This window comes from Anolis carolinensis, unplaced genomic scaffold (assembly GCF_035594765.1).
Source record: "Anolis carolinensis isolate JA03-04 unplaced genomic scaffold, rAnoCar3.1.pri scaffold_7, whole genome shotgun sequence".
Taxonomy (NCBI): Eukaryota; Metazoa; Chordata; class Lepidosauria; order Squamata; family Dactyloidae; genus Anolis; species Anolis carolinensis.
This window is the reverse complement of record NW_026943818.1, coordinates 29315782-29337710: the sequence shown is the minus strand read 5'-3', so window position 1 is coordinate 29337710 and position 21929 is coordinate 29315782. Positions and strand designations below refer to the sequence as shown.

Genomic DNA, 21929 nt, shown 5'->3' with positions numbered 1-21929 from the left:
AAAGAAAAAGGTTTGGATCATTGATGTTGCCATCCCAGGTGACAGTCGCATTGACAAAAAACAACAGGAAAAACTCAGCCGCTCTCAGGACCTCAAGATTGAACTCCAAAGACTCTGGCAGAAACCAGTGCAGGTGGTCCCGGTGGTGATGGGCACACTGGGTGCTGTGCCAAAAGATCTCAGCCGGCATTTGGAAACAATAGACACTGACAAAATTACGATCTGCCAACTGCAAAAGGCCACCCTGCTGGGATCTGCGTGCATCATCAGAAAATACATCACACAGTCCTAGACACTTGGGAAGTGTTCGACTTGTGATTTTGTGAAACAAAATCCAGCATGTCTATCTTGTTTGCTGTGTCATACAACGTCGTTGTGTCAATAATAATAATAATAATAATAATAATAATAATAAATAACCCCAACACATGAAATCCAGCATATCTATCTTGTTTGCTGTGTCATAAAATAATAATAATAATAATAATAATAATAATAATAATAATAATACATCACACAGTCCTAGACACTTGGGAAGTGTTCGACTTGTGATTTTGTGAAACGAAATCCAGCATGTCTATCTTGTTTGCTGTGTCATACAACGTCGTTGTGTCAATAATAATAATAATAATAATAATAATAATAATAAATAACCCCAACACATGAAATCCAGCATGTCTATCTTGTTTGCTGTGTCATACAACGTTGTTGTGTCAATAATAATAATAATAATAAATTGCCCTAACACATGAAATCCAGCATGTCTATCTTGTTTGCTGTGTCATACAATAAAATAAATAAATTTGAAATTGCATTGTAATGCTTTGAATATTAGCTACTCTAAGTCTCCTTATGGAGAGGAAAAGCAGGGTATAAACAAGCATAACATAATAAATAACATAATAATAATAATAATAATAATAATAATAATAATAATAAATAATCCTAACACATGAAATCCAGCATGTCTATCTTGTTTGCTGTGTCATACAATAATAATAATAATAATAATAATAATAATAATAAATAACCCTAACACATGAAATCCAGCATGTCTATCTTGTTTGCTGTGTCATACAACAACAACAACAACAACAACAACAACAATAATAATAATAGGATTCTATATCTCCATCTATTCTCTCTCTATAATACTAAGCGGGATAGAATAATAAACAAACATAATAATAATAATAATAAATAACCCTAACACATGAAATCCAGCATGTCTATCTTGTTTGCTGTGTCATACAATAAAATAAATAATAATACAGTAGAGTCTCACTTATCCAACATAAACGGGCCGGCAGAACGTTGGATAAGCGAATATGTTGGATAATAAGGAGAGATTAAGGAAAAGCCTATTAATCATCAAATTAGGTTATGATTTTACAAATTAAGCACCAAAACATCATGTTATACAAGAAATTTGACAGAAAAAGTAGTTCAATACACAGTAATGCTATGTAGTAATTACTGTATTTACAAATTTAGCACCCAAATATCACGATGTATTGAAAACATTGACTACAAAAATGTGTTGGATAATCCAGAACGTTGGATAAGCGAGTGTTGGATAAGTGAGACTCTACTGTAATAGGATTCTATATCTCCATCTATTCTCTCTCTATAATACTAAGCGGGATAGAATAATAAAGAAACATAATAATAATAATAATAAATAACCCTAACACATGAAATCCAGCATGTCTATCTTGTTTGCTGTGTCATACAATAATAATAATAATAATAATAATAATAATAATAATAATAATAATAATAATAGAATGAATGGACTCTTATCTCCAGCTATCCTCTCTATATAATCATAAGTGGGATATAAATAACATAATAATAATAATAATAATAATAATAATAATATATGCATGAATGGACTCTGTATTTCCATCTATCCCTTCTATAGAATCATAAGTGGGATATAAATAACATAATAATAATAATAATAATAATAATAATAATAATAATAATAAATGGAATGTTATATCTCCATCTATTCTCTCTCTATAATACTAAGCAGGATAGAATAATAATAATAATAATAATAATAATAATAATATATGCATGAATGGACTCTAATCTCTATCTATCCTCTCTATATAATCATAAGTGGGATATAAATAACATAATAATAATAATAATAATAATAATAATAATAATAATAATAATAATAATAATAGGATACTATATCTCCATCTATTCTCTCTCTATAATACTAAGCGGGATATAATAATAATAATAATAATAATAATAATAATAATAATAATAATAATAATAATAATAGAATGAACGGACTCTTATCTCCATCTATCCTCTCTATATAATCATAAGTGGGATATAAATAACACAATAATAATAATAGTAATAATAATAATAATAAATGTATGGACTATCTCCATCTATCCTCTCTATATAATCATAAGTGGGATATAAATAACATAATAACAATAATAATATATGCATGAATGGACTCTATCTCCATCTATCCCTTCTATAGAATCATAAGTGGGATATAAATAATAATAATAATAATATATGCATGAAAGGACTCTGTATCTCCATCTATCCCTTCTATAGAATCATAAGTGGGATATAAATAACATAATAATAATAATAATAATACTGTAATAATAATAATAATAATAATAATAATAATACACCACACAGTCCTAGACACTTGGGAAGTGTTCGACTTGTGATACGAAATCCAGCATGTCTATCTTGTTTGCTGTGTCATACATAATAATAATAATAATATAATAATAATAATAATAATAATAATAATAATGTATGCATGAATGGACTGTATCTCCATCTATCCCTTCGACATAATCATAAGTGGGATATAAATAACATAATAATAATAATATAGGTATGAATGGGATTTTGTATGGGATTTTCTATCCCCCCCTATAATACTAAGCGGGATATAAATAACATAATAATAATAATAATAATAATAGATACACACTCATAACACTAATAATAGATACATAGCCGCTTTGAGTCTCCTTATGGAGAGGAAAAGTGGGATATCAATCAACATAATAATAATAATAATAATAATAATAATAATAATAATATATTCATGAATGGACTCTGTATCTCCATAAGTGGAATTGTCTAATATAATATAATTCAGACAGCACTTTAAACACTGACACTACATCTGCCTGTTGACTTGTTGCAAATTGCCTTTTTACGTTTAATGTTTTAACTGTTTACTAATATTAGATCTATTAGTAAACATGTCCTAAATGTTTGATTTATATATTTAAATTTCTATTTTTGTTATTTTTGAGTTGTTTGATAAGTACATTTGATGTTGCTCATTTTATTGTTTATGATGTGATCAGTCTGATATGTTTTCTAATGTGTGGTTGGCATTTTGCCATTATGTTGTAAACCGCTTTCAGTCCCCCCCAGGGGTGAGAAAAGCGGTATATAAATGCAGTAAATAATAATAATAATAATAAGTGGGATATAAATAACATAATAATAATAATATAGGTATGAATGGGATTTTGTATGGGATTTTCTATCCCCCCTATAATACTAAGCGGGATATAAATAACATAATAATAATAATAATAATAATAATAATAATAATAATAGATACACACTCATAACACTAATAATAGATACATAGCCGCTTTGAGTCTCCTTATGGAGAGGAAAAGTGGGATATCAATCAACATAATAATAATAATAATAATAATAATAATAATAATAATATATGCATGAATGGACTCTGTATCTCCATAAGTGGGATATAAATAACATAATAATAATAATATAGGTATGAATGGGATTTTGTATGGGATTTTCTATCTCCATAAGCGGGATATAAATAACATAATAATAATAATAATAGATACACACTCATAACACTAATAATAGATACATAGCCGCTTTGAGTCTCCTTATGGAGAGGAAAAGTGGGATATCAATCAACATAATAATAATAATAATAATAATAATAATAATAATAATAATAGATGCATGAATGGACTGTTATCTCCATCTATCCTCTCTATATAATCATAAGTGGGATATAAATAACATAATAATAATAATAATAATAATAATAATAATAATAGATGCATGAATGGACTGTTATCTCCATCTATCCCTTCTATAGAATCATAAGTGGGATATAAATAACATAATAATAATAATAATAATAATAATACTGTAATAATAATAATGATAATAATAATAATACTGTAATAATAATAATAATAATAATAATAATAATAATAATAATAATAATAATAGTACACCACACAGTCCTAGACACTTGGGAAGTGTTCGACTTGTGATTTTGTGATACGAAATCCAGCATGTCTATCTTGTTTGCTGTGTCATACATAATAATAATATAATAATAATAATAATAATGTATGCATGAATGGACTGTATCTCCATCTATCCCTTCGACATAATCATAAGTGGGATATAAATAACATAATAATAATAATATAGGTATGAATGGGATTTTGTATGGGATTTTCTCTCCCCCTATAATACTAAGTGGGATATAAATAACATAATAATAATAATAATAATAATAATAATAATAATAGATACACACTCATAACACTAATAATAGATACATAGCCGCTTTGAGTCTCCTTATGGAGAGGAAAAGTGGGATATCAATCAACATAATAATAATAATGGCACAAGAAAGGCAGACTGTGGCTCTTACTTGAGGAACTTGGCGTATTCCGGCTCCTTCCAGTACAGCAGGTACTTGAGGTAATTGGCGAAGGCCTTGTCCTTGAAGAAGCCCCTCTGGGCCAGGACTGGGAGGAGGAAAAGGCACACAAATCAAGTCAGAAACAGAGAGAAATAATGCACACAGGCCTCAGGGGAGGAAACAACGTGTTCCCAACCCATTCTCTACCATTGATTATATATCAAACCAATCTTCTGGGACAGTTTGGCTTGTCCTCGGTCGATTAATATACAGCCATTAATCTCTCAATGGAACTCCCTTCTTCCCAGGGAAGCCAGAATGGCCACCTCCCTGATGCTAAATTTGTAATTTTAACGTAACATTACTGCCTATTGAACATCATGTTATACAACACAGGTCTATGTCCCTGTGTAGTATTGTATAGTATTTATACGTTGTCCATGTGTTGTGAATGCTTGGATGGTGTCCTGCTGCATGGTAGAAGGAAGTTGATCTGGATGATCCTTAGGTGTTGCTCCAAACCTTAGGATTGTATGTTGTTGTTGTTATTATTATTATTATTATTATTAGTGTTGAGAAGCTGGGTGGCCATCTGTTGGGAGTGCTTGGATTGTGTCCTGCATGGTAGAATTGGGCTGGACTGGATGGTCTTTAGGGGTGTCTCCTAACTGTCTGATGCTATCATTCGATGTGTATTATTATTGCCTAACTCTGCCTCTGCCCTGGGCTGAGTGGGTTGCTAGGAGACCAAGTGGGCGGAGCTTAGCCTTTGGATAAAAACAATGATTCCTCTCCCTCTAATTAGGGCTTTATTTTTCTTTTCCTTTTGTTGTATGAACGTAGAGGCATGGATGAGGGGTTGTGCTGCCAAGTTTAGTGTTTCTGGGATGTGTCGTTTTGTTGTTTTGTCCTAGGCCGAAATTTCATTACCCTTTTATATATATAGATTATTAGCATAGCACAGTATTAGCATTATATATATATATATATATATATATATATATATATATACACATAATATATATTATATATATATATAATATATAATATTATATATTGCTTGGCTTGGTACTTTGATATGGCCTAAGGGCTAATCAATAAAATGTTCTCCTTCTTCTATATTGTAGTATACCACTATATTGCAATAGTATTAGTAATATTACATGTAATATATAATTTATAATTACGATAGAGTATTATTATTATTATATTGTATCACATTATAATACTATTATCAATATTATATGTACTGTACATACAATATATTGTATTATTATATATTATTGTACATTATATTGTAATAATGTTGTGTTGCAATGTTTTAGTCTCCGTGTGGAGAGAAAAAGAGGGATACCAATAGACATAATACAGTAATACTTATCCAACATAAACGGGCCGGCAGAAGCTTGGATAAGCGAATATCTTGGATAATAAGGAGGGATTAAGGAAAAGCCTATTAAACATCAAATTAGGTTATGATTTTACAAATTAAGCACCAAATCATCATGTTATACAACACATTTGACAGAAAAAGTAGTTCAATACTCAGTAATGCTATGTAGTAATTACTGTATTTACGAATTTAGCACCAAAATATCACGATATATTGAAAACATTGAAGACAAAAATGGCTTGGATTATCCAGAGGCTTGGATAAGCGAGTGTTGGATAAGTGAGACTCTACTGTATATATATACAATATATTATAATATTAGTATAGTATAATATGAGTATATGAGTATATGGTGGGGTATCAGCAATTTATTACGGTCTATGACCAGAATATATAGAAATGGGCACAGGTGCCCGAAAAGGGGAATCGCAGTTCCCATAAAAGTCAGATAAAAGAACAAGTTAAAAACATGCTATAATAAAAACAAATTAAAAGCAGACTATTAGCAGGGTCAGCTAATAGTAAATATCGATCCACTAAGTGGCTCTGGAGGGGGATAGAGGGAGCATTTGCAGTCTTTCAGTTATAACAGATTGCTCTGGCTACAGGCCCTGTGGGGTCAGTCATCGTCCGTCTGATGGAAATTGCTGCCGCACAGAACCTGGCGACACGATAGGTTATTGCAGAACAGGAGTCCGAGAGCAGCAGAAAGGTGTAGTATCTTTCAGTGCGGCCTGGATGTTTTAAAAGCCAAGGAGTGATGAAATTGAGTCTAATATCTCTATAAAACATACACTGGAGGTATATGGTGGGGTATAAATAAAGTTTTATTATTATTATTATTATATATTATTATATTGTTAAATTGATAGCAATTGATTAAATTAAATTAAACAATTAAATTGATTAATGCTACTACTACTACAGTAGAGTCTCACTTATCCAACATAAACGGGCCGGCAGAATGTTGGATAAGTGAATATGTTGGATAATAAGGAGGCATTAAGGAAAAGCCTATTAAACATCAAATTAGGTTATGATTTTACAAATTAAGCACCAAAACATCATGTTAGACAACAAATTTGACAGAAAAAGTAGTTCAATATGTAGTAATGCTATGTAGTAATCACTGTATTTATGAATTTAGCACCAAAATATCATGATATATTGAAAACATTGTCTAAAAAAATGCGTTGGATAATCCAGAACGTTGGATAAGCGAGTGTTGGATAAGTGAGACTCTACTGTATACAATTATAATAGTGTATTATCATTATTATTACATTATATTACATCAGAATATTATATATATATATGTATTATAATATTAGTATAGTATAATATGAGTATATGAGATGATGGTGGGGTATAAATAAAGTTTTATTGATTATTATAATATATTATTATATTGTTAAAGTGATAGCAATTGATTAAATTAAATTAAACAATTAAATTGATTAATACTACTACTACTACTACTATATTTATATTATTATTATTATGTCTATTATTATTATGTTTATTTATACCCGGCTTTTTCTCTCCACACGCAGACTCACAAGTTCCTACTACAATGTTATATATATATTAATTATTCTATATTATTGTACTTTATATTGTAATAATATTGCAATGTTTTAGTCTCCGTGTGGAGAGAAAAAGAAACATAATACAGTAGAGTCTCACTTATCCAACATAAACGGGCCGGCAGAATGTTGGATAAGCGAATATGTTGGATAATAAGGAGGCATTGAGGAAAAGCCTATTAAACGTCAAATTAGGTTATGATTTTACAAATTAAGCACCAAAACACCATGTTAGACAACAAATTTGACAGAAAAAGTAGTTCTTTACGCAGTAATGCTATGTAGTAATTACTGTATTTACGAATTTAGCACCAAAATATCATGATATACTGAAAACATTGACTACAAAAATGTGTTGGATAATCCAGAATGTTGGATAAGCGAGTGCTGGATAAGTGAGACTCTACTGTAGTAGTAGTGGTGACAATCTAGGCCTGGATGGGACTCACAGTTGAGGTAGTTGGGGTTGGCCAGGCACTGCACGAACTCCAGCTCCATCTGGAAGCGCAGGCGGTTCCCGCCGTCCTCTGAGAACGAAACAACAAGGAATGAGGCTCCACTGCAGCGCCCATAATCCCCAGAAAAATCCCTTTTCCCTTGCTATTCTTACCGGTCTCCATGGCGACGCCAAGAAAAGGCCTCCTCTCGGAGAGCTAGGCCGCAACAAAATGGCGGACGGAGCCCCCGCGTCTGCGCACTCTAAGGCCCCGTCTCCATGGCGACGGCGTCCTCTCCTTGAGCTCGGCCCGTCATTGGCGGATTGAACCCCCCGTCTCCATGGCAACGGCGAAAAGAAGGCCCGCCATTGGTTGAGGTTCACTCGCGGGCACTCTGAGGAAACTTGAAAGCGAGGAGGAGGGCGGCCATGTTGCCGTCGCCTAGGCAACGGAGAGGCCTTGTTTTGAAGCGGGATTGGGCCTCCTCCTTCCCCCCCGTCTACATTATATCTCTGAAGCGTCCAAAGGGCAAGGAAAGAGGGTTGATTTATTAACAGGGAGCAAAGTTTTACTATTAATTTATTACCTATTATTATTATTATTATTATTGGACTCATAGAGTGGGAACCCCAAAGGCCATCCAGTCTAACCCCATTCTGCCAGGAAGGAAGATATTATTATTATTATTATTATTATTATTATTATTATTATTATTATTATTAGGCTCCTAGAATGGGAAAGAGCCTAATAATCCAGTCCAGCCTCCTTCTGCCATAGAAGGCACCATCTAATCCCTCCCGACAGAAGGCCATCTGGCCTATCATAACATTGGAAAGGAAGAGCAGGAAGAGAATATTATTAGGTATGAAATTATTATTATTATTATTATTATTATTATTATTATTATTATTATTATTATTAGAGTTGGATGGGACCTGCAAAGGCCATCCATTCCAGCCCTAAAGGAAGATAATATTATCTATGAACCATTATTATTATCCTCAAGATAATATTATCTACGAACCATTATTATTATCCTCAAGATAATATTATCTACGAACCATTATTATTATCCTCGAGATTATATTATCTACAAAACATTATTATTATCCTCGAGATTATATTATCTACGAACCATTATTATTATTCTCCTCAAGATAATATTATCTACGAACCATTATTATTATTCTCGAGATTATATTATGTATGAACCATTATTATTATTCTCTTTGAGATTATATTATGTATGAACCATTATTATTATTCTCCTTGAGATAATATTATCCACAAACCATTATTATTATTCTTGAGATTATATTATCCACAAACCATTATTATTATTCTCCTCAAGATAATATTATCCACGAACCATTATTATTATTCTCCTCAAGATAATATTATCCACGAACCATTATTATTATTATTCTCGAGATTATATTATGTATGAACCATTATTATTATTCTCCTCGGGATTATACTATGTATGAACCATTATTATTATTCTCCTTGAGATTATATTATGTACGAACCATTATTATTATTATTCTCCTCGGGATTATATTATGTATGAACCATTATTATTATTCTCCTTGAGATTATATTATGTACGAACCATTATTATTATTCTCCTCGAGATAATATTATCCACAAACCATTATTATTATTCTCCTCGAGATTATATTATGTATGAACCATTATTATTATTCTCCTCGAGATTATATTATGTATGAACCATTATTATTATTCTCCTTGAGATAATATTATCCACAAACCATTATTATTATTCTCGAGATTATATTATCCACAAACCATTATTATTATTCTCCTCAAGATAATATTATCCACAAACCATTATTATTATTCTCCTCGGGATTATATTATGTATGAACCATTATTATTATTCTCCTCAAGATAATATTATCCACGAACCATTATTATTATTATTCTCGAGATTATATTATGTATGAACCATTATTATTCTCCTCGGGATTATATTATGTATGAACCATTATTATTATTCTCCTTGAGATTATATTATGTACGAACCATTATTATTATTATTCTCCTCGGGATTATATTATGTACGAACCATTATTATTATTATTCTCCTCGGGGTTATATTATGTATGAACCATTATTATTATTCTCCTCGAGATTATATTATGTATGAACAATTATTATTATTCTCCTTGAGATTATATTATGTACGAACCATTATTATTATTATTATTCTCCTCGGGTTTATATTATGTATGAACCATTATTATTATTCTCCTTGAGATTATATTATGTACGAACCATTATTATTATTATTCTCCTCGGGGTTATATTATGTATGAACCATTATTATTATTCTCCTCGAGATTATATTATGTATGAACCATTATTATTATTCTCCTCGAGATTATATTATGTATGAACCATTATTATTATTCTCCTTGAGATAATATTATCCACAAACCATTATTATTATTCTCGAGATTATATTATCCACAAACCATTATTATTATTCTCCTCAAGATAATATTATCCACAAACCATTATTATTATTCTCCTCGGGATTATATTATGTATGAACCATTATTATTATTCTCCTCAAGATAATATTATCCACGAACCATTATTATTATTATTCTCGAGATTATATTATGTATGAACCATTATTATTCTCCTCGGGATTATATTATGTATGAACCATTATTATTATTCTCCTTGAGATTATATTATGTACGAACCATTATTATTATTATTCTCCTCGGGATTATATTATGTACGAACCATTATTATTATTATTCTCCTCGGGGTTATATTATGTATGAACCATTATTATTATTCTCCTCGAGATTATATTATGTATGAACAATTATTATTACTCTCCTCGGGATTATATTATGTACTAGCTGTGCCCAGCCACGCGTTGCTGTGGCTTGTCTGGTGGTTTTGGTGAGAACTTGTTGAGGCTGGATGGCCATCTGTCAGGAGTGCTTGGATTGTGTCCTCCTGCATGGTAGAAGGAAGTTGATCTGGATGATCCTTAGGGGTCACTCCAAACCTTAGGACTGTATGATGATGTTGTTGTTGTTATTATTATTATTGTTATTAGTATTAGTATTGAGAGGCTGGGTGGCCATCTGTTGGGAGTGCTTGGATTGTGTCCTGCACGGCAGAATTGGGTTGGACTGGATGGCCTTTACGGGTGTCTCCTAACTGTCTGATGCTATGATTCGATGTGTATTATTATTGTGCAGATATTGGATGGCCATCTGTCAAGAGTGGTTAGATTGTGTCCTCCTGCATGATATAAGGAAGTTGAACTGGATGACCCTTAGGGGTATCTGCTGACCTTAGGATTGTATTATTATTATTATTATTATTATTATTATTATTATTATTATTATTATTAAGAGGCTGGGTGGCCCTCTGTTGGGCTGATAATCTGTATTTTATAGACAGTGTGGAAGAGGCCTAAGTGAAGCCTACCTCGGCCTGTCCCCTGGGCTGAGTGGGTTGCTAGGAGACCAAGTCCTCTAACTGGCAGCAATTGGATAAAATCAATTATTCCTTTCCCTCTAATTAGGACTTTTCTTTTCTTTCTGTTGTATCAACCTAGAGGCGTGGATGATGGGTTGTGTTGTCAAATTTCGAGGTTGGGGGGCCTGTAGTTTTGTTGTTTTGTGGGTCGCCGTGATGCCATCACTCATTTATATATATACTAGCTGTGCCCGGCCACGCGTTGCTGTGCCGAAGTCTGGTGGTATGGGAAATAAAGTATTGAGGAATTGGTGGTAGTTAAGGTAAAGGGTCCCCTGGGCTGAGTGGGTTGCTAGGAGACCAAGTGAGCAGAGCTTAGCCTTCTAACTGGCAGCAATTGGATAAAAACAATTATTCCTCTCCCTCTAATTAGGACTTTATTTTTCTTTTATTTTTGTTGTATCAACCTAGAGGCATGGATGAGGGGTTGTGATATCAATTTTTGAGATTGTGGGGTGTTTACTTTTGTTGTTTTGTCCGCTGCCGTGATGCCATCACATATATATATATATATATATATATATATTAGTATATTATTATATTATTACTATTATATTATTATTATATTATTCATTATTCATGACTACATTGAAACTAGAATAGAGAGAAATCAGTGTGGAAACTGCAAGAGGTGCCATAGATCAGGGGTCCCCAAACTTTTTAAGCCGAGGTCCGGTCCACAATCCTTCAGACTGTTGAGGGGCCGAATTATCATTTGGGAAAAATATACAAATAAATTCCTATGCATACTGCACATGTCTTCTTTGTAGTGCAACAACAACAACAACAACGAAAGACCAATACAATATTTAAAAATGAAAACAATTTTAACCAACATAAACCTATCAGGATTTCAATGGAAAGTGTGGGCCTGCTACTGGCCAATGAGATAGTCAAGTTAATTAGGATTGTTGTTGTTGCTGTTGTGTGCCTTCAAGTCATGTCAGACTTTGGCCGAGCCTAAGTCTAAAATTAATTATTTATTTACTGCATTTATTTACTACATTTATATCCCACCCTTCTCACCCCGAAGGGGACTCAGAGCAGCTATATGTACATACAATATATTATATTATTAGCGTAACACATTATTAGCATTATGTATTACTATATTGAACTATACCACTATACTATTTTATAATATGTAATACATAACATATAATGAATATTATTATATGGTATTACTATTAGTATAATATTGTGTGTGCCTGTGTGCCTTCAAGTCATGTCAGACTTTGGCCGAGCCTAAGTCTAAAATTAATTATTTATTTACTGCATTTATTTACTACATTTATATCCCACCCTTCTCACCCCGAAGGGGACTCAGAGCAGCTATATGTACATACAATATATTATATTATTAGCTTAACACAATATTAGCATTATATATTACTATATTGAACTATACCACTATACTATTATATAATATGTAATACATAACATATAATTAATATTATTATATGGTATTACTATTAGTATAATATTGTATAACATAAGATTATTATCAATATTATATGTATATACAATATATTATATTATTAGCATAACACAATATTAGCATTATATATTACTATATTGAACTATACCACTATACTATTATATAATATGTAATATATAACATATAATTAATATTATTATATGGTATTACTATTAGTATTATATTGTATAACATAAGCTTATTATCAATATTATATGTATATACAATATATTATATTATTAGCATAACACAATATTAGCATTATATATTACTATATTGAACTATACCACTATACTATTATATAATATGTAATACATAACATATAATTAATATTATTATATGGTATTACTATTAGTATAATATTGTATAACATAAGATTATTATCAATATTATATGTATATACAATATATTATATTATTAGCATAACACAATATTAGCATTATATATTACTATATTGAACTATACCACTATACTATTTTATAATATGTAATACATAACATATAATGAATATTATTATATGGTATTACTATTAGTATAATATTGTATAACATAAGATTATTATCAATATTATATGTATATACAATATATTATATTATTAGCTTAACACAATATTAGCATTATATATTACTATATTGAACTATACCACTATACTATTTTATAATATGTAATACATAACATATAATGAATATTATTATATGGTATTACTATTAGTATAATATTGTATAACATAAGCTTATTATCAATATTATATGTATATACAATATATTATATTATTAGCATAACACAATATTAGCATTATATATTACTATATTGAACTATACCACTATACTATTATATAATATGTAATACATAACATATAATGAATATTATTATATGGTATTACTATTAGTATAATATTGTATAACATAAGATTATTATCAATATTATATGTATATACAATATATTATATTATTGAAACTGACATAAAAATATTATATTATAAAACTGAGGGTGGGGGCCAGGTAAATGACCTTGGAGGGCCGCATGGTGGCGGGGTATAAATAAAGTTTTATTATTATTATTATTTTGGGGACCCCTGCCATAGATTGTTGTCCATGGAAATAAGGGTAGTAAATAGTTTTTGATTTATTAAATACAGTTGTATATTACAATTGTATATTTTGTTATATATTGTGAAATTAGGTTTTTTTCTCTCGAAGTGACACACCACCCAAGTCATGCTAGGTTTTTTGGTGAATTTTGACACACCAAATGCAAAAGGTTGCCCATCATGGCCTTAAAGCAAAGCTGGCGCCCGTCCCGCTGACCAAGTCTTGGCCACACAACGTGGTCAACCGCAAGACCGTCCCCTGGAGCTTCTTCACAGAGAGCCCTTGCTATTCCCAAAAAATATGCCGCTGGGTTCAAAATATACCCTGCCTTTTTTTTAGTTGTGGTTTCGTTATTTTCGTCCCGCCGAGCCTTGCAAAATTTTAGCAGCAGCTTTTTGCATCCTATAATTTACCCCGTTTTCGAGGCGAGAGGGACTATTCTTAGCCTTGGCGAACATGACAGGGTATCCCTTACACAGAAAGAAAGAGAGAGCGGCCGTTGTGGTTTGTGAAATGATCGTTATTATGAAGGGAAAGGAACGCAGCAGAAGGGCAAAGCCGTCGCTTTTGGAAAGTGAGCTGAATTCAATACACGAATCCAAGGCTATAGGAGCGGAGGTTAGTTTTTTTCAGGCCCGAAAGGATGTCAGGCACGGAGTCTGCGCTCTCTAAAGCAGGGGTCCCCAAACTAAGGCCCGGGGGCCGGATGCAGCCCTCCGAGGTCATTTCCCTGGCCCCCGTCCTCAGTTTTATAATATAACTAGCTGTGCCCGGCCACGCGTTGCTGTGTCTGAGTCTGGTGGTGTTGGTCCGTCTACATGAGGTTGTATTGATGCTGTGACCTCCACCCTTCTTTATACTCACATTAGTCGTAGTATTTGAAGTCTGTTACCTTCTTCAATTTTTGTGTTGATTGATAATTGCTTGAGATCCCTGTTGTCTTTGGTTTGTTGTTAATTGTAATGTCTGATTCTGCTGAGTGCGGTTTATATTTTTATTGTGGTACAATTGTCTTTTTTTTTTTTTGCCTGTGTAGGTGTTTATTATTATTGTTGTTGTTGTGGTCATGAAGGTTGGATAAGTTAGATGCTCCTGTATTGTTTTTTGGAGGCCCAGTGTAGCACTGACTGGCCTCTCAGCCTCAGTGCCTGGCTGTTTCTTGCCTGTGATGGTGTTGATTCTTATTGTTGTGGTTGTTGTCATTGTTATTATTGTAATTGTTTTTTTGGAGGCCAAGTGTGAATGTAGGGATTGGGGAGGTGGATGAGTTGTGTTGTCAAATGTTGTATTTGTTATAGTCACAATGCGTTGTTGTGAGTTTTGTGGGTCCGGATTGTGGTTTTGTGGTGTGGTTGTGTTCTTACAACTGGGAGGCAAGGCTTTTGCGTTGTGTTGTCAAATTTTGTATTTCTGGGGCGTTTTGTTGTGTTATAGTCACGATGCGTTGTTGTGAGTTTTGTGGGTCCGGATTGTGGTTTTGTGGTGTGGTTGTGTTGTTACAACCGGGAGGCAAGGCTTTTGCATTGTGTTGTCAAGTTTTATATTTCTGGGGCGTTTTGTTGTGTTATAGTCACAATGCGTTGTTGTGAGTTTTGTGGGTCCGGATTGTGGTTTTGTGGTGTGGTTGTGTTGTTACAACCGGGAGGCAAGGCTTTTGCATTGTGTTGTCAAGTTTTATATTTCTGGGGCGTTTTGTTGTGTTATAGTCACAATGCGTTGTTGTGAGTTTTGTGGGTCCGGATTGTGGTTTTGTGGTGTGGTTGTGTTGTTACAACCGGGAGGCAAGGCTTTTGCATTGTGTTGTCAAGTTTTATATTTCTGGGGCGTTTAGTTGTGTGTCAAGTTTCGTATTTCTGGGGCGTTTAGTTGTGTTGTTATAGTCACGATGCGTTGTTGTGAGTTTTATGGGTCCGGATTGTGGTTTTGTGGCGTGGTTGTGTTGTTACAACCTGGAGGGAAGGCTTTTGTATTGTGTTGCCAAGTTTTGTATTTCTGGGGCGTTTAATTGTGTTGTTATAGTCACAATGCGTTGTTGTGAGTTTTATGGGTCCTGTGTGGTTTTGTGGTGTGGTTGTGTTGTTACAACTGGGAGGCAAGGCTTTTGCATTGTGTTGCCAAGTTTTGTATTTCTGGGGCGTTTAGTTGTGTTGTTATCGCATGATGCGTTGTTGTGGGTTTTGTGGGTCCGGATAGTGGTTTTGTGGTGTGGTTGTGTTGTTGTAACCTGGAGGCAAGCCTTTTGCATTGTGTTGCCAAATTTCGTATTTCTGGGATGTTTAGTTTTGTTGTTATAGTCACTGCGCAAACAACTTTACCATTTTATATATATAGATAAATTGTATATACATATAATATTGATAATAATATTATAATGTAATACAATATAACACTAATAATAATACCATATAAGAATATTAATTATATATTCTATATTACATATAATATTACTAATAATATTACAGTATAGTGGTATAGTTCAATATAATAATTATATAATGCTAATATTGTGCTATGCTTATAATATAATATATTGTATGTACATATAATTTGTAAGCCACTCTGAGTCCCCTTTGGGATGAGAAGGGTGTGATACAAATGTAATAAATAAATGCAGTAGATAAATAAATAATAAATAAATACATTTCAGACTTAGGCTCGCCCAAAGTCTGAAATGACTTGAAGGCACACAACAACAACAACAACAACAACAACAACAACAACAACCCTAATTAACTTGGCTATCTTATTGGCCAGAAGCAGGACCACACTTCCCATTGAAATCCTGATAAATGTATGTTGGTTAAAATTGTTTTTATTTTTAAATATTGTATTGTTCTTTCGTTGTTGTTGTTGTTGTTGTTGTTGTTGTTGTTTTTGAACTACAAATAAGACATGTGCAGTGTGCACCGGAATTTGTTTGTACAGTAGAGTCTCACTTATCCAACGTAAACGGGCCAGCAGAACGTTGGATAAGCGAATATGTTGGATAATAAGGAGAGATTAAGGAAAAGCCCATTAAACATCAAATTAGGTTATGATTTTACAAATGAAGCACCAAAACATCATGTTATGCAACAAATTTGACAGAAAAAGTAGTTCAATACGCAGTAATGCTATGTAGCAATTACTGTATTTACAGATTTAGCACCAAAATATCACGACGTATTGAAAACATGGACTACAAAAATGCGTTGGATAATCCAGAACGTTGGATAAGTGAGACTCTACTGTACCCGCAATCTCCCCCGATTGGCCATTGTTGGAGGGGAGATTACTGTATATACTCGAGTATAAGCCTAGTTTTTCAGCCCCTTTTTTAAGACTGAAAAAGCCCCCCTCGGCTTATACTCGGGTGAGGGTCCTGGTTGGCTTATATTCGGGTCAGCTTGTACTCGAGAATATATGGTACATTTATTATTTTTCTCTTGGTATTATTACATGTATTATTTTTCTCTATTATTATTGGTATTATTACATTTATTATTTTTCTCTATTATTATTGGTATTATTACATTTATTATTTTTCTCTATTATTATTGGTATTATTACATTTATTATTTTACTCTATTACTGTAACTGGTATTATTACATTTATTATTTTACTCTTATTACTGTAACTGGTATTATTACATTTATTATTTTTCTCTATTATTGTTGCTACTATTACATTTATTTTACTCTATTTTTATTATTAATAATACATTTATTATTTCACTCTGATATTATTATTATTATTACATGTATTATTTTACTCTATTATTACATGTATTATTTTCCTGTATTTATTATTATTATTATTACATGTATTATTTTTCTCTATTATTGTTGCTACTATTACATTTATTTTACTCTATTTTTATTATTATTAATACATTTATTATTTCACTCTGATATTAATATTATTACATTTATTTTACTCTATTATTACATGTATTATTTTCCTGTATTTATTATTATTATTATTATTATTATTATTATTATTATTATTACATGTATTATTTTTCTCTATTATTGTTGCTACTATTACATTTACTTTACTCTATTTTTATTATTTTTATTATTAATAATACATTTATTATTTCTCTCTGATATTATTATCTTTGACATCTTCGGTCGGCTGACAAAGAACAGATGCCAGCCATAAAATGGGCCAGCCATAAAACCTCAATTACACTCTGGTATCCGAGAGCCCCTATATAAAGGGGCTAAAGAGAAGGTTCTGCAATTACCCTCTGGTATGTGAGAGCCCCTACATAAACAGGCTAAAGAGAAGGTTCTGCAGTTACCCTCTGGTATGTGAGAGCCCCTATATAAACGGGCTAAAGAGAAGGTTCTGCAATTAACCTCTGGTATGTGAGAGCCCCTATATAAACGGGCTAAAGAGAAGGTTCTGCAATTACCCTCTGGTATGTGAGAGCCCCTATATAAACGGGCTAAAGAGAAGGTTCTGCAGTTACCCTCTGGTATGTGAGAGCCCCTATATAAATGGGCTAAAGAGAAGGTTCTGCAATTTCCCTCTGGTATGTGAGAGCCCCTATATAAATGGGCTAAAGAGAAGGTTCTGCAATTTCCCTCTGGTATGTGAGAGCCCCTATATAAACGGGCTAAAGAGAAGGTTCTGCAATTACCCTCTGGTATGTGAGAGCCCCTATATAAATGGGCTAAAGAGAAGGTTCTGCAATTTCCCTCTGGTATGTGAGAGCCCCTTATATAAACGGGCTAAAGAGAAGGTTCTGGTATTCTGTACAATAAAAACCTGTTGGAATCTACCAGCGTGTGTCTTGGTGCTTTCTTCTGGTGGAAGACTTACCCACAGCACAACTGGGAGAAGAGAACCCAACAGTTCGGCCTGCGTTCAATAATAATAATAATAATAATAATAATAATAACCTTATTTTTATATCGGAGGGTTGACCGCTCTCTGTAAGTTGCTCCAGTGAGTAGTCTGGATCTTGCATGGTGCTGACCATGCAAAAGGCTCTCTCTGTCTCTCTCTGTCTCTCTCTCTCGATGTGTTTGTGTGAATAATACAAGGACGTGCGGGGTGCTTATTTAGGGCCGTTTTGGCGAAGGCTGCAATTTGGTTTTCTCTCGCCCTGTCATTAGGAAGGTTCGGTCTTGCCGAGGAAGACATTGCGAGCAGTTGTGATTAGAGGGAGCGGGGAGAGAGATCGGCGCAGGTGAGGCCATCGGGGTCACAAAGCCCTCGTTGTGCAAAACGGCCTCGGAGTGACCGCAGGAATCCTCTCTGGGTCCGGAGAGGGTTTCCATAAGTTTAAATGAATCTTAAAAAAAAAACTAATGATATTTATAATGTTTGTACATGACAATGGTAGAATTCAATTTGTAGCCCATTTATATAGGGGCTCTCACAGACCAGAGGGTAATTGAGGTTTTATGGATTGTTAGGTTCTCTTCTCCCAGTTGTGCTGTGGGTCAGTCTTCCACCAGAAGACAGCACCAAGACACACGCTGGTAGATCCCAACAGGCTTTATTGTACAGAATACCAGAACCTTCTCTTTAGCCCATTTATATAGGGGCTCTCACATACCAGAGGGCAATTGAGGTTTTATGGATTGTTAGGTTCTCTTCTCCCAGTTGTGCTGTGGGTCAGTCTTCCACCAGAAGAAAGCACCAAGACACACACTGGTAGATTCCAACAGGTTTTATTGTACAGAATACCAGAACCTTCTCTTTAGCCTTTTTATATAGGGGCTCTCACAGACCAGAGGGTAATTGAGGTTTTATGGATTGTTAGGTTCTCTTCTCCCAGTTGTGCTGTGGGTAAGTCTTCCACCAGAAGACAGCACCAAGACACACGCTGGTAGATTCCAACATTGTACAGAATACCAGAATCTTCCCTTTAGCCCGTTTATATAGGGGCTCTCACATACCAGAGGGTAATTGAGGTTTTATGGCTGGCATCTGTTCTCTGTCAGCTGACCGGAGATGTCAAAGATTGGAGTTCATGACAGCCAACCAGGACCCTCACCTGAGTTTAAGCCGAGGGGGGCTTTTTCAGTCTCAAAAAAAGGGCAGAAAAACTAGGCTTATACTCGAGTATATACAGTATATAAATCAACTAGCTTTGCCCGGCCACACGTTGCTGTGGCTTATGGGAATCCTTTGTTGGCAGTGAATAGCCTTGCAGTTTCAAAGCCTGGCCGTTTTCTGGAGTAGCTGGAGCTTTTTGTTGTATGAACGTAGAGGCATGGACGAGGGGTTGTGCTGCCATGTTTAGTGTTTCTGGGATGTGTAGTTTTGTTGTTTTGTCCTAGGCCGAAATTTCATTACCCTTTTATATATATAGACTAGCTGTGCCCGGCCACACGTTGCTGTGGCGTTGTCTGGTGGTGTTGGTGAGAAATTGTTGAGGTAGTGGTGGTATTGAATGTCTGTTGTATGGTTGTCTTTATGTTTAGTATGCACACTGAAGTGGATTATATGGCAGTGTGGAGTCAAGATAATCCAGTTCAAAGCAGATAAGATAAGATTCTAAATAGGTTATATAGCTGTGTGGAAGGGCCTTGAGTCTACACTGCCATATAATCCAGGTAATCTGACAATCTGTGGAAGAGGCCTAAGTGAGGCCTAACTGTGCCTGCCCCTGGGCTGAGTAGGTTGCTAGGAGACCAAGTGGGTGGAGCTTAGCCTTCTAACTGGCAGCAATTGGATAAAAGCAATCATTCCTCTCCCTGTAATTAGGACTTTATTTTTCTTTTCTTTTTGTTGTATCAACCTAGAGGCGTGGATGATGGGTTGTGTTGTCAAATTTCGAGGTTGGGGGGCCTGTAGTTTTGTTGTTATGTCCTAGGCCGAAACGCCATTACCCTTTTGTATATATAGATAGACGAAACGCCATCACCCTTTTATATATAGAGATGTGATGTAATGTGAGCCTGCAGCCGAGACGGCAACTCTGTGACCAAGAGCCAATCGTCAATGTAGGGGAAAACAATTATGCCTTCAAGGCGGAGGTGGGCCGCCACCATTGCCATGCACTTTGTGAAATTGCGTCCTTGCTGAGCCCCACACCCGCCTGCTTCGGCCGGTTGCGGTTTAACACAACGGTCCACACGAGGAATGAATGAATGGCAGCCTGCCTGTGTGGAGTCCCTCCCGTGAAGAAAGACGGACACTTCTGGGGTGTCTGCCAGCAAGGCCTCCCCTCTAAGCATGGCCTCCCTTTGTGCAAACACTCACTCCTTTTGTATGTGCCTAAATTAAAAGAGCCTCTCTCTCCGTCTCTGTAGTTCTGCTCTAGAATGCAAATTGAAGAACCAAGGCTGACAAAACTCCGAAATCCAAAGACTTGTGTGTGTGTGCAAAATAATCAGCAAACTGTGAAGTTTTGCGCAAACGTTGTCTGTGCACAAGGGACGATTGTGTCCGTTGCCCGGCGACTCCTTCTTGCTGCCATTGTGCGCAGGAAGGCGGCCGTTGCAAAGGACCGCACAAGGAGGCATTCGGGCCACTTCACCCCGCCACACCAAAACACGCCACGGGCTCACCAACAAGGAGAGAGAGTGTCCAGTTCTCTTCTCCTAGTTGTGCTGTGGGTCAGTCTTCCACCAGAAAAAGCACCAAGACACACGCTGGTAGATCCCAACAGGTTTTATTTTACAGAATACCAGAACCTTCTCTTTGGCCCATTTATATACGGGCTCTCACATACCAGAGGGTAATTGAGGTT

At 34.1% G+C, this 21929-nt stretch overlaps 1 protein-coding gene across 1 annotated transcript in view; it reads right to left on the bottom strand.

Annotated features, from left to right (window-relative positions):
* Positions 1 to 8463, bottom strand: part of med31 (mediator complex subunit 31) — a 12355-nt gene extending 3892 nt beyond the window's left edge. The window contains exons 1-3 of the mRNA XM_062960508.1: positions 8310 to 8463; positions 8149 to 8226; positions 4730 to 4826 (exon numbers count right to left, since the gene is read on the bottom strand). Coding sequence (XP_062816578.1) covers positions 4730 to 4826; positions 8149 to 8226; positions 8310 to 8319 — 185 coding nt within the window. The 5' untranslated portion in view covers positions 8320 to 8463. The remainder of the gene's footprint in view (positions 1 to 4729; positions 4827 to 8148; positions 8227 to 8309) is intronic.
* Positions 8464 to 21929: the final 13466 nt, after the last annotated feature.